Source organism: Hermetia illucens, chromosome 4 (assembly GCF_905115235.1).
Source record: "Hermetia illucens chromosome 4, iHerIll2.2.curated.20191125, whole genome shotgun sequence".
Lineage (NCBI taxonomy): Eukaryota > Metazoa > Arthropoda > Insecta > Diptera > Stratiomyidae > Hermetia > Hermetia illucens.
Window position 1 is genome coordinate 74,273,189 of NC_051852.1, and position 14,761 is coordinate 74,287,949.

General features: G+C 41.5%; 1 protein-coding gene across 8 annotated transcripts in view; it reads right to left on the reverse strand.

Moving 5' to 3' along the window:
• LOC119654916 (insulin-like growth factor 2 mRNA-binding protein 1) overlaps positions 1 to 14,761 on the reverse strand; it is a 129,953-nt gene that overhangs the window by 31,646 nt on the left and 83,546 nt on the right. For 2 of the 8 annotated variants that reach the window (XM_038060562.1, XM_038060559.1), the window contains exon 1: positions 9,125 to 10,123. The exons of the other annotated variants lie outside the window; for them this stretch is intronic. In XM_038060562.1, the coding sequence (XP_037916490.1) occupies positions 9,125 to 9,141 (17 nt within the window). In that variant the 5' untranslated portion in view covers positions 9,142 to 10,123. Of the gene's footprint in view, positions 1 to 9,124; positions 10,124 to 14,761 lie in introns of those variants that run through there. 8 annotated transcript variants of the gene reach the window in all.

Consider the following 14,761-nt stretch of genomic DNA (forward strand, 5'->3'; position numbering starts at 1 on the left):
CGTCAAACTTGGTAGGATCAAGCTCTATATTATAGCCTACATTGCTGCTAGGATGAACTTAAGGGAGGTTCTGCAGCCAATTACTGAAAATTATAGTAATATACTATTATTAACTTTGGAAGGTATTTCGGAGCTCAGTCACCATATAGTGACAGCCTGTCAATTTTTTTTAGATTTTTCGGGCAGCTTCTGAGAATGGCCCCGCGTTAAATAAATGACAATTTTCGACCCCCCGAACTACCCGCCTTTCCAACTAAGACCAGCCTCGGAAAGTACAAACGGAGAGCTTTCATTTGATACCCCACATGACTATATTTGAAGAAAAAAAAATGTACAGCCCCTTTTGCTGATTTTTTTAAGGTTTTGTGTAAAACGAAACCTTATTAAAATCGGTTCACTTTCTGTCTGTCCGTCCGTCACACGGATGTTTCTGAGACTGTTGTAGCAATTGACACCATTATTAGATGGGAGGGGGTTCCCATACATGCAAAAGGGACGTTCAAATTTCCTTTCACCAAATATAGTCATGTGGAGTATCAAGATCTCGGTTAGTACTTTCCGAAGGCGGTCTTAGTTTTGACATTTGTTGGAAAGGCGGGGAGTCGAAAGTGATCATTTCTTTAACGGGCCCATTCACAGAAACTAACCAATCGAAGAATCTGAAAAAAATCAAGAGGCTGCCCCTATATGGTACCTAGGCTCCGAAAAACCTTCCATGTCCATAACCTCTCAAAGAAAATTAATATATAATTAAGTAATTGGCTACAAAACCTAAACGTAAGTTCATCTTAGTACCATAGTAATATAGGCTAAAACATACAGCATGATTCTACCAAGTCTGGTGCAAATCGCACTGTTACTAACAAAGTTATAATAGTTCAAAGTTGTAGTTTTTTTGCAAACTCAAGACTATAATTGTCAATATCACCCGAAAGTGGACTCTCACATAATATATGCATATACCTTCTGTTCAAAATTGAACCGGACTGTGCAAATAAAACGACAACAATTAATTATTCTTCAATATTTATTTTATCCCCTTCAAAGTAATCACCATCGGAATTAATACACATTTTCCAACGTCTTTTCCAATCTTCAAAACACTTTTTGTATGCTGATTTTGTAATGGCCTTTAGCTCACTCTGCGAATTTTCTTTTATAACTTCAACTGTCTCAAAATGTTTTCCACGAAGTGCCAATTTAAGTTTGGGAAATAGGAAAAAGTCGCAAGGAGCCATATCGGGCGAGTATGGTGCTTGTGGGACGACATTGACGTTATTTTTTTTCAAATAGTCACATACAAGCGCTGATGTGTGGGCCGGTGCATTGTCGTGATGCAGAAACCACGAATTGTCCTTCCATAATTCTGGCCTCTTTCGGCGAATATTTTCCCGTAAACGCTTCAGAACACTCAAATAATATTGTGCATTTACTGATTGACCTTCGGGAAGAAACTCCGAGTGCAAGACACCTTGACTATCGAAGAAAACAGTTAACATCACTTTAACCTTCGACCGACTTTGGCGTGGTCTCTTGGGTTTCGGCTCATCTGGATAGCGCCACTCCGAAGATTGTTGAGTAGTTTCAACATCATACTCGTACATCCAAGTCTCGTCACCAGTAATGATGTGCTGAATGTTCCTATCATCCATAGAAAGCATCTCTTCAGCCACAGTTTTCCGACGTTGTTTTTGAAGAGAATCCAGCAATTTTGGCACAAGCCGCGCGGTAACCCAACGCATCCCCAAAATATCATGTAAAATGCTGTACGCCAATCCAATCGATATGCCAAGTTCACTAGCTATTTCCCTTACGGTCACTCGACGATTTTCGGATACAATTTTCTTTACTTTTTCGATGTTTTCGTCATTTACCGATGTCGCTGGACGGGAAGCATGGGCCAAGTTCTCAATTGATGTACGGCCCTCTCTAAACGATTTATACCAACTAAATACCTGCGTACGCGATAGAGCAGATCCACCATAGGTATTTTGCAGCCTTTTTAATGCGTCTGGACAAGACATTCCGTTTATAAAACAATTTTTTAAACACACTCTTTGTTCAAGTTTTTTATCCATAATGAAATTCGCAAAAATATTTCGCCGCCTACTTTTTGCTAAGCGATTACAAAGAAATGACGTTGCAGATCACACTAAAAATTGACAACTAAAATCATTACAGTCTTAGATCTCTTCATAAAAAAAAATTTAAACAATATGTCAACAACGGTTAATTTAAATGATACAGTCCGGTTCAATTTTGAACAGAAGGTATTACGTGCTACGTTTTAATGGGGCAAATGCACACTCAAATGTCTTTATGTAAGAAATACACAGAACCTTTCATTCCCTGAGGCGTCCAGCTTCCGGCTCCCCGGACTTGTTTTCTGGAGCCCAAATCGTTAATTTGACATGACAGAGTGCCGGTGCGTTCAGCTTCCGGTTTCTCAACTTGTTTGCCTACATTTTGAATTTAGATGATTCTCTGGAGCTCAAACCGTTCATTTTTTGAGATGGCATATTATTTTTCGTCGGCCATTACAATCGGTCCAGCAGAGTGCCGGTGTTTGCCACTCTAAAAGTCTTGATCATAGGTAATCCATTTACCACTTCTGATTACCTCTTCCAAAAATTTCAAACAAATTAATAATTATCCAATATTTAGGATCTACAAATGTTCTGTACGTCTTCCTACCTACCTGCTGAACTACATTTCTCCACGTATACATTGTCCGGCTTTATCATGAAAGGCCTATAGTGGATTAAGACTCGCTGCTTAGTTTTCAATTAAGGGCTTATCAAAAGCACATTTTAATACAACCCATTTAGAGAGAAAAAGAAAGACTTCAATTTCAACACAGTTGAAGGACCCCGGAAATCGGTCTGCCTTAAAAAACACCACTGTGGACACCACCCATTAAGTATAAAAATTGTCACAATACTAATTACACTACCATGACCCTGCGATTTTGAGGCTTATCCGAATGTTATTGAGCGCCGTCTTAGTTTACACAGTTTGAGGGTCGAATTTGTGATATTTGTCGCAAATCAGCAACATCATGTCAACAGTATACTTTCATAACACATTTTCAGAATCGAAATTAAGGATGTCAGATCCCAGACAGCTCAGTTATATGCATGAGCGCCTGAGTCAAATCCAGGTAGTAAATGGCGGGCAAACACAATGCTTACCGCATTGATTTCTAGTGTATCGCTGCGTTGTCAAAATAAAGTACTCTGACACGCTATAAAGTCTCGATCCAAATTGTATTGTTGCGCCATCGGTTATTATTATTAATAATCTTATCTGATAGAGCGATTCATTAGAGCCATTAGGGCCGCAATGATCTTAGCCTAATCACAAATTTTAAACAGGTAAGAATGTTCTTACTTGATATTGAGAAGGCAAATATTATGATACATTATGCCCAGTGGGCCACTTTTGGTAAAAAACTAAAACGCAAATCAACTTGTTGATATAAAATACCAGAAAAAACTAGGTTCCGAGGGTCGACCAAACCAAATTTTATGACTAATCTAAATGCCCGAAGCCATATGATTAGATACTTTGGCGCAATTTCCAAAAAATCACAAGGTTTCTGAAGATATTGTAGCAGATAATAGAAATGCGAGCACAGCATCAACTACATTCCTTTTGCACTCATTTTGAACTTCCTTTCATTTCAGAGCAATGAATCATTTTGTACATTGACAATCCAGCGACCAAATTCATGTTACAATGTTTTCAATGAAGATAGCCTCGAAAACGGAATGTTCCTCAAGAATTATTGAGTTTCCAACTTTCTAACCCCTCGATGAATGAAAAAGTGTTATGTATTCACTCGTATTTTCGAGTTTTATATTTACACTAGAGATTAGACGCGATAATCGAAGCAGCAACCGGAAAAACAAATTTCCAAATGTTCCGAAACCATTCGCGGCCGCGTACGGCAAACGACATCTAGAACGTAACACATTTGCCTTGTCAATATGTCAAAGTAGTTTATATATTCTGGAAAAAAATCAGGTAAATACGATCAACAGAGAAAAAGAGCAGCCCCACGTTCATTCATAGCCACCTCCATGGCAGCACAACGTACTAAGGCGCAATAGCGGAATATGATTGATCTGATATGAGTATATGAATGGAATGAAAAGCTACGCGCACATTTGAGAAAGTCCATTTTTAACTAGAAAAAGTGAAACTGTCACTGTTGATCTTCAGGGAACAGGGAACTCGATCCCCATATTTTGGGGTACACGAACGATTTATACATCAAAGAAAACACCACAAGAAAGTTACAAAAAGCGCAAAGTTCAGCCCAAAAAACATATTAAAAATAATGGTGCGTGCAATGCACACTTGTAAGGTTTTATTGCTCTTATTTTGAAGGCAATGGGCAGCTAGTGTCACAACTTCGTATGTGGCATAAATTAAAGATTTAAAGTTTCTTGGGCTGGAAAGTGAGGTAGCAATCTTCAAATTGCAAGAAGCAGAATGATATAGCCACTCTGGATTCGTTATCGAAGCGAGTTAAAACGTACACCCTGCAACGATAATATAATTCATGAGATCCAAGTTTAAAAAAAAAATCCGCAATATAACAATTTATCTTCTCTATTATTCTACTTACACTATTATTTCGAAATCTAATGTAAACATCAGAAACCCCTGTGGGAGTACCTAGTCCCTAATCGGGTGCCTTTTCAGATGGTGATACTAGAGATACCCTTGACATAGGAGGCACCGGGCAAACTCAGGCGCAAGCTTCTCATAGTAAGTAGCTTCCTGGTCGGCGATGACTTTTCTTGTTAAGTTCCACTTTTCATTTCTCAGATGTGCCCTTATATATAGAATCGTTAACCCGTTCATTGTATAAATTGAGGCAGAGCCGCAAATATACTCTTTCCATTTTAAAACCCCGAATCGGGACAGTACATCTGGCGATACCTAGACTAGAAAAGTAACAAAACTTGGCATAGATAAAATTGAATAACACAAGTAAAACACTCCCCATTTTTAGCATACAGCTCCCATTGCGAAAGGATCAAAATCCAGGAAATAACATAGTGAGACAATCAACTCTAAAAACGGAAATACTTCTAGATGATTAGGGCTAATGTTAAGACAATACGTAAAAGCTAGAATCATGATTCGTGGTTTGAAATTAACAATGAAATACATCAAGTAGGATGCTGAATAGCCAGAAGAATGACTTACACGCCAGAGCTATGAAGCGCAAAGCAAATGGTAGGCTATTTCAACAAAACGATAGAATTTCAATCAAAACCCTCTTCTGAAGGAATTCAGGAGTATACTGACGCAACGTGGTTAAACAGGCAGTGTAATTGCTATCGCCTAGTTCGCATTTCGGACAAATATTAGCGGAAACAAGCGAACTACGTAAACAATTTTGAATTGGAAATTACCAGAGATAGATGGAAGACCATGTGAATTCATCCGCTTCATGTAGCATAGACATTATTCAAAAGGCAAAGAACGATCTTTAGGACCTGCAAAACTCACTATCCAAAAAACAATCTGGAACACATGACGTTGCGAAGAGAAGAAGGCGGACGAGGTGTAATTGATTTGGACAATATGCATGACAACAAATATTCTAAAATATATCTGTAACTGGTAGTGTTACATGTTCGCCCGATACAAAGATACACAATTCCTTGGCTCCATTCGCTGCAGTAACGCAACCTACTAGCCCTTCGGAGAAATGCAAGGGCATACACCTCAGTCGACGGGCCTCCAGGGTGATCTTAATGGTCATATGGGAGAAAAGGCAGCCAACAACAAGTGCAATGAAGAAAATAGTTTTTGAGCACGCAATGAGGTTGGCGGGCGTACAGTTAACTTCGCGGCCTTGTGTTTGCCAAATCCAAAGTGTGTGCTTGGCCCTCTATTTTATCTCTTTCACAAGACAGATTTCACCCTGGAATACAATTAAAACCATCAAAATACTTTAAGAAGTATAGGAAAATGGTAAATCGGAAGGAAAAAAATCTAACGTCAAGCCACTTTTACATTAAATAAAGGCTAAACATTCTCTAATTAAATTTAATTACATGTCATGTCACAGTCTAAGGAGGCGAAGGAAAAAGTTTATGTAGACAGAAGATTAGTGTGGGGGAAACATACACTTGCTTAACAGAACACAATGTACCTACTCATAATCAAGTAGCAATCTACAAAGTAGATTTTCTGTGGCTCTAAATGTTTGTCTGCAATTCCAATTGTGCAATGATTACAATTGAAAATACTGATTGCGATTACATACCTCGGGCACCATGGTACTTCACATAATCCCAACTTCTACCTAGACCTTAAGACGCTCTACAGAAACAAGTTCAGGAGCTAAAAGACCTATACACGAGATAACTTGCTACCCATCCAAATCAACTTCCAAGGAACCTACTGCAGACTACAAATAAGGGGCGTTTTATAACATACAGTAGTGGAAATATGATTAAAAACGACGTAATTTCGTGATTATTCAAGAAAAATGAGAAATGAATTCTTAAGGGGGTTATATCGTGTGAAGGTTTGGTCAAGAACTGGATAGCATAGTTCATTATTGAAATACAGAGCAATTTATACACCCGTCTCCAAAAAGGTGTTTTTCTGCCGCCGCGCTAGAGGGAGCCGCAATCATCTTAAAGAAAAAAAGGTAAACAGCATTTTAACGTGCATATTCAACTACACTCCGCAAACTGGGATTATTAAAAAATATCAAGAGCTGAATTTTTGGTGCCGTGTTAAACTTTTTTTTGTGAATTTTGGTGTTTTTGCAATGTTTCTTCAATGAATAAAAAAAAAGCTACTGAATGAATCGCAATTATCGTAGCTTGCGGACCGTAGAAACATGTTCTGAATAAATCCTGAAAATTTTCAAAGAATTTCGTTGAGTAGATTTTGGGCTATGGTGGCAGCAGACTTACAATATGAAGTTTCGAGAAAAACCCATTTAAAAAGTAGAATTTGATTTTCAGCCATAAAATCTGACCTATCTGAAAATATGACCATTAATCGGCTATCCTTAGTCAATAACTGCGAACTCTTGGCCGCGTTCGGGAGAAGAATCATCCGAAGAATTTTTGGCCCCCTACATGAGGATGGACAATTCCGTAGCCTACATAACGACGAAATCAATGAGCGATACCATATCCGGTTGTGGGTCTATAAGGGCAATATCTATGGTAGAAAAAGAAGACGAGGCAGACCCTGCCTGAGGTGGAGCGATGGCGTAGGTCAGGACACCAGACAGCTTTTGGAGATATCGAATTGGTGGACCTCGCCACAAAACCGGGATGTCTGGAGTTCCTTATTATGATGATGATGATGATTTAGTCCATAAATCTTAGGTTTCTTCAAGAAACACAGCCTTGTCTGATAGTTCTTATTCTCAATAATAGGCGAACCACACGTAGACAAACTAGCCATCAAGTCCTGACATCTGTTAAAAGTAATGTTTTTCCAAACTTGTTCACTATTTGCGAAAAGTTCTGTCAAACTTTTAGACTTTTTCGATCGCAAGCCTTGCTTCATCTTAGCCCACAGGTTCTCAATGAGATAGAGATCGACACAGGCCACCTTAGAACAGTAATTTCAACCAACATTGTTTGTTTAGGCTCATTGTCGTGCTAGAAAATATACTTAATCGGCTTAAACTCAACTCATAGGGCTTCATCACTTAAATGACACCATAAACCATCTTCATGAAACACCGGCCGTTATGTTCCCATCGAAGAATTCTTTTTAGAATACTTTCTCAGAATAAGCTCTTATTTCGTGCGTATAACTGTGGTTTTTGCCCATTTTACAGTCATAATAATGTGATCTACCAAAAATTACCTTGAATACTTTGGTAAACTGGTCGCATAACCAAACATTTCTAATTATATCTCCACAGTATTCGCAATCCAGATTACGACGATGACAATAAAAGTGTCAAATCTCGTCCAGTTTACTGGATTTATAACGTACCCATGGGCCAAAGAAAATATTGTGACAATTCCTGGTAGAATATGGTTTTGTCGTAACAGGCATTGACCACAGAAATCGTCGATTACAAGGAAAACATTTCTTTCCGATCGTTTCTAATATTTCCACCATTGTACATATTAAATATTTTTTAATCAATTTTAAAATTTGTAGAATGTCTAAGATCAACTTCCTGACTCTGGTAGGGAATTTAGATTTCTATTACAGAAAGATTTGGCGAATGAAGGGACATATTCAAAGAATTAACTAGGATGAGGCAAACTTCAACAGGAATCTCTCTTTCCTACGTTCAAGTTTATTAGGGACATATCCAACCCCATTTTGTTTTGAGTGCTCCCAAAGCGTATTTATGTGTTCTAATGGGATGTTACGGGGAACCACGAGGCAACGTGCGAAATGTTCAGAATTCTGATAGCACCGACAAGAGCTCTACTCTGGTCGTTGAAGAATTACACTTTGAACTAGTCTGCCGGCTGTTCCTGTTTACCCGAAAACTCGCGACGCGATAGACAAATAACCCAGAAACCCCAATCAGGCCTGCTTATGCGACCACGTTACACTGAGTGCCCCACAGCCAGCATAAGGCACTCCCCGCTCGGCCGTTGTACGAAACATTCCTTGTCGTATCAACTGCTCGAGATTGTACATATTCAATTCCCATGATTTTATGAACACAAATTCCGGAAATTTATGATTTTCCATTGATAACGAAAGCCCGCAAAAACGACTGGCGCTGTATAGTGTTGCGCGTAACTCCATTGCGAGCCAGTTCCCATTCACATTTCGAGCGCGTACTTCGCTCCCACAAGAGCACTGCAAATGTGCAGTTGATTTCCTTTTTATTTGCCTATTCTATTGCCGTTCGCGAAAAATTCAGCTCCCACCGGCCAGCGAATTCCAGCGCCTCAAACCGTAGTCAGTGGGGAAGAAGCGTGGACCGTGGGCCCCAAGCCGCAACAGCATACGCGACTACGGTAGGTGATGAAAGTGATAATCATGCTTATGAATGGCTTTGAGTGCGACCAAGTATAGGAAAAATAACAAACTGGATATAGACAGGGTTTTTGTGGCTGCTGGCCGGGGCACAGCAGATCGAGGAAAACAAACTCACCGATAGAACCTGGCCATGGCTGGTGTCGGGAGCGCAGCAACGATTCGGTGGGCACGAACTCCAATTCCGATTAGATGAGACGACGTCGCGGCAAAACAAATGCCTAACTGGACGCGGAACCTACAACTGCTGGGTCGACGCTGTGTCACCGTCGACGACGTTCGGTGGACGATAACGATATTGCACAGCGCACTGAAGAGTGCGACGAAAGTACCGAATGGCGCATAAAATGCGGATGCACATGCAACTGCGAATTCCACTACCAGAACTGCCGTTCCGCCGAGTGTAATCAAGAAAAATCCGCCGCCAGCGAATGAGGGTACCAAAACATGACGAGAAAGTTCACAATAGCAGGCCCCCGATGGGAAACGAATGGGGCTACCAGTGGCGCGCTTCCCTCCTAGCCTGGGCCTGGTCCAGGATGACCGCGATCCGTTGTGCGAGTGCCAGCGCGCAGGAAGTCCAACAACATCCACCTTACCAGCCGCGAGTCTGCAACATGTGTCCGCGACGCACTCTCTGCAAATTACCCGACTCTCCGACCGCAGCTACTTTCAATTTCGACTCGGGCCCTGCTTCCTCCACAGACTGTGCATGCTCGCGGACGACTGGTGCAACTGCGAGCCCCGGTCCCACAGAATCCCGCTCGCCGCGCTAATCCGACAGCGCATCAACTCCGCACTAGCAACCCAAATATTGCATATACTGTTCCAATGGGCCCCACACGCAACTCCAGCCGACCCGCAACCGTTTCGCCAGAATGCACCGCGCAAAAACAAACAGCCGCGATACAGTTACCTCAGGTGTCATCCGGATGCTAACTCGCACCGTTCCACTGCCCCACGCTCGCCGCAATCCACCGAAAAAGGCGATTTCGCGAAATTTTAGCAAAACTATTCAGAAGGAAACCAAATAAAGCAACGAAACGCAAAACGGACTGAACCCAACCTTTCCACCGGAGCTAGTTAACCGACTGAAAGCGGCGCCCGCGGAACGATTGTGAACGCGCGCAATCGTCGCCGTCGTCACTTGATTCTGAGAAATGTATGCATCTGCAAATGTATGCGACTGCGGGCGGTGCGAGGGGTGTGGCGGCCGTGCATGTGTTCGTCAACCACTGCCGCACACCACATTCCGCTGCTCGTCACTGCCATCCGTCGCGGGCTGCGAAAATACTGCGAATTTTACCAGCCCCGCACACGTTCGCAGCCTGCACGCTGCCGCCCGTGAGCGCCACTGCTTTCCAGTCGCGGCTAATTAGTCTAATTGCAATTACGCCAGGCGATTAGGAAGCGGGCGACAATGTTGCCCCGACTATCCACGTCGCCGTGCCCGCGACCCCACATACACAGCCAAATCCCAAGACGTCATCTACGAACACCACCGCACAGGCGTGCAGACCTTGGTGCTCTGCCGAGAAGGACATGGGCGAAAAACCGAAAAACAAATTTCCGAAATTGCACATGCAGCAACCGGGGCGCGATATCGCTCGGCTGACCTGCGTACCTTTGCAAGCAGCGGCACGGGCGCAGGTAATCTCCGCTCAAGGACACCGTGACTTATCGCACTCCCGAAAAGAGTATTTGCCGCAGCCAGAGCCCGCAACTGCACTGGTTCAATGATTAAGTGAATTCGGAATATTACTTCGCGGCAAACGTCGCAGATATGCATCAGCACCTGTCCACGAAACTTCCACTGAATTTTCTGAATAGTTGGAGAGTCGAAGACGTGAATTTGGAAGCCAAGTAGGAGCGGCAGCCACATATGCTCAGGTCAGCAACCACTTGGCAACCGACAGAACTTTAGACGGAATTAACGAATTAACGCTTGCTAGCACTTCTCCAGTTATGGGGCAACACACAGTTGGCCCATATTACCCTCCTCCGACAATATGAGACCATTCCATCTCAACATCGCCGTTAATTGCTTGCTCTGCGGATCAATCCACTGCCAACTTCGCGGGAAAAGTTGAGAAATAATCTCACTTCCGTGACTGCCCGCCATTACAAATGCTAAAGAATCAAGAAATCAAACTATCTACAAAGCGGGCTAGAAAACTCTAGGGGGCAGGATGCTCAGGAACTTGGCTTTGGAATGACGATTTCCAGATCAAAGTGCGCATCTTTCAAAAGTTCTCCATCGATAGAATGTTGGCCAATTGCTAGATTCTAAAGAAGAACCAATGAAAGTGATCGCCGTTATTTGGGCAGAACATTACGAAGACCTTCATAATGGACAGGACACTGAGCACATCGAGGGAGATCAGTACCAACTTGTCAAAATTCGATACTAACGCACGCAGGGCGTCAAACACTTTGTGTACTATGCTTACTGACCGACGAGCCACGGCGGACAGATGGTGGGAATACTTCGGGCAGGTTTTGAAGGGAACAATTTGTTCGTCCACCATTCCCGGAGAGTAGTAGTTCCACCTGTAATCGGCACAGAAATAACTCTGGAAAGCGCAGAGCTGGGATCCTCTGAGACTCAGTGAATTCCTCATTTGCATTGTAAGGAGGGTAGAACAAGAACTGGATAGTACCACACACTATTAAACAAATATGAAATCCTCGCTCACATCCAACAAACATGTCCGGACGGTTGACCGAATAATTTTTCATTCGATCACTGGCCGCTGAACAGTCAAAACGGGTAGACCAAATGCATCCCATTCACGACATAGCCACCGGGCAAATGCGGACTATTCAGGCGGAACTGACAGGCCGAACTGTACGGTTATCAAAGACAATGAAAGGAGCCTCGTACTAATGGAGGCGAAGATGTTGTCTTGAAATGAAGACATCTGATCAAGTAATTCGCACTATCGATAATTAATTAGTTAAGACTGGCCAAGCATCGAAGTCGATGTGAAACCACCAAAAAGCCCACTGAAGCAACGGTTACCTAATACACCAGATGGTGAAAGGGGTGAAAGCCTCTCAACTCGTTCGCGGATCAGAGCCTTGAAGTGTATTAGAGCACTTCATTCAAGACCGTAACGGTACACTACACATTGCGCTCGCTCGAGATTATTACCCGATTTGACTCAGGTACTCTCATTCAGAGCTGATTCGATTGGTATCCAGTACAAATCCCACTGTCGCCAGCGAGATTTGAACCGCGACCTTCCGTACGACAGCCTCTTGCTCTAACCACTCAACTATCCGGAAATACGCCCAAACCTATGATCGAGAAAAATGGCGAATTCGATGTACACGATCCGACCACGCTACTGAATAGGACCAAGAGTAAGTTAGAAGGGAACTCCCCTTGGAGGAGAAACGTAGGCGTTTCCCGTCCACATTCAAATGAGCCTTTTCATGAGGCGTCAAGCATTTTTCAGAAGTGAACTGTCAAGTGCTTGAAATACGATGAAAATGAAAATGCAAAAATGACCTGTGTATTCTCTAAGTTTTCTTATCTTCATCCTAAGTTGCAGCTTAGATTATTATGCTTTGTAGGGAGGGTTTTTTGGGGCGAAGGTATATGAGGGGACCACAACTGTATTTTATTTATTTATTTTAACAGGAAGAATGGAATCAATAATTTTAATTGTTTTCATTTTTCTACTTTTTACTATATATTGTATTTTTTCAACTAGACGTGATGGTTTTTTTATTTCAAATATTTTCCACGAACTCAGTAGACTCGGCCCGTACTATAAAAAATTAGTCATTTTGCCGAAAGTATAAAAATCGTATAAACTAGTGTAAAAATTCTAACAAAAATATTTCACTATGGTTTTGAATGAGGAGGTAGTTTGTTAGCCGAAGCCTTTTATCTTCTTGGAAGAAAAAAGATAAAACACTGAAGAAGGGGACAGTTGGTCCCCGAAATACGTACTTGCATATATTACCAAATACAATAAAAGGAAAAAATATCTTCTAAGGTAATCCTTCATATTTCTCTAGTTTTGACGTAAATCTACTGCAGAAACCTAAATTTGGTCATTTTACATTTTGAATTTTGGCAATTTGACAAACTTTTGAACATTGCGTACTCGATTATTGTTCTACCCCGCACACCATTTGAGAAACAAACTTTTATTGCTGATTTCTGCTGTATGGGAACCGTTCGACACATGTTTCGAAATATGCTTCTAGAACTAAAATGAACGTAGACGTCGACATAATATTTAACACGGTTATCCTTTAACGTAAGAAAAACTAAAAAAACCAAATTTAAAATTAGGATACCCTTAAGCCAATAAAATGGACATATTTAGTAGTTTTATATAGTTTTGAGTTTTCCTTGCCTCTGCATTTTGGGAAAAGATGCAATCAAATATGTAAACCAATTAAAAGATTTACACATCTGCCGATGAAAAGGATCATGTGTGGTTTTCGGATGCCGAATTTACAACCCGTCCTTTCGCTGAAAAACTAAAGCTCGCCACCCATGTTCAGTTCGGCCTGTCCCGCAATGCACCCGACCGCCCGTTGAGCTAAAAGCAACATCCATGTACCGGTAAGCCGCAACATCGTTAGTTGCAACTCTAGACGTGGAAGGCATTAAGGCGAGAATTTGACATATTTTTGTGTGTGAGCATTTATTAAAAATATTCACCAGCGATAAAGACGCCCATAAAATACTCGCTTACCACCAAAGCAAACATGAAAGCCTCACTGCCTAGACAAACCTGCCTGGCCTGTCGACGAATCATTTTTCATTCGATCATCGACCGTTTGAACAGTCAAAACTGACAAATCAATTGCATCCCATCCACATTACGGCCGCCGATCAACGACAGACTGTTCAGGCGTAACTGAGCGTCGATGGCGAAGAGGGAGAGAGACGATTAGCCGCAAGTTACGGCCGGTCTAGAAAGGGTTGTTAAAGTATAGTAAAACAAGTGAGAAGGTACTGAGTGAAAAGAAATTGTCTGCGAGGCAATTTGCGATTTTGTGTGAAAACAAAAAATTTCAAGGAGTAACTTTCTTTTTACTACATACATAAATATAGTAGAAAACCAGAGTTTACAGAAAGGGAGCTCGGAAAAAGTCCTATTAATTTATAATCATACTATCAAATATCTACAACAAAGAATATTTGGTAACTTTTTCCCAAAATAACTGGTGAGTAAGGAGGGTGGTTAGCAACCTAAACCGTACTTTGTAAATCTTCGTTGTGGCAAATGTGCCATCTTTATCGGCTTTTGGGACTCATTCCCGCCAAAATTCCGACTTACTACGAGCAAATTCCACTGACAGAGCAATCGAACATGTTTCAGTTCCGAAATAGTGAAACGCGGCACCCAACCTATGATCAACTTGATTCAATATGCAAGAAATGCATCCTCCGAACATCATCAGTCTCTGTTATTTAAGACGTTAGTGACGTAACGTTTTTTTATATTACATGCCAACTGAATGAACTTGCCAAGAATACGTGTCCTGTCTTCGACCAAGATATGTTGAATATCTTTATAACGGCGGAAACTACATCAGTCTCGAATCTCAATCATTTTTAGAAATGGATGGAACTCTCAGCAATCTGAAAATTTTATAGAACTGCAGAGATTACCGGAAACCTTAGGTGATTTTACAACCACTGCTTACACATAACATTGAAAGTTAAGCTATTGCATAGATATTTTGACGAATCCTATAATATAAACAATTTTAAGTGTTCATCATA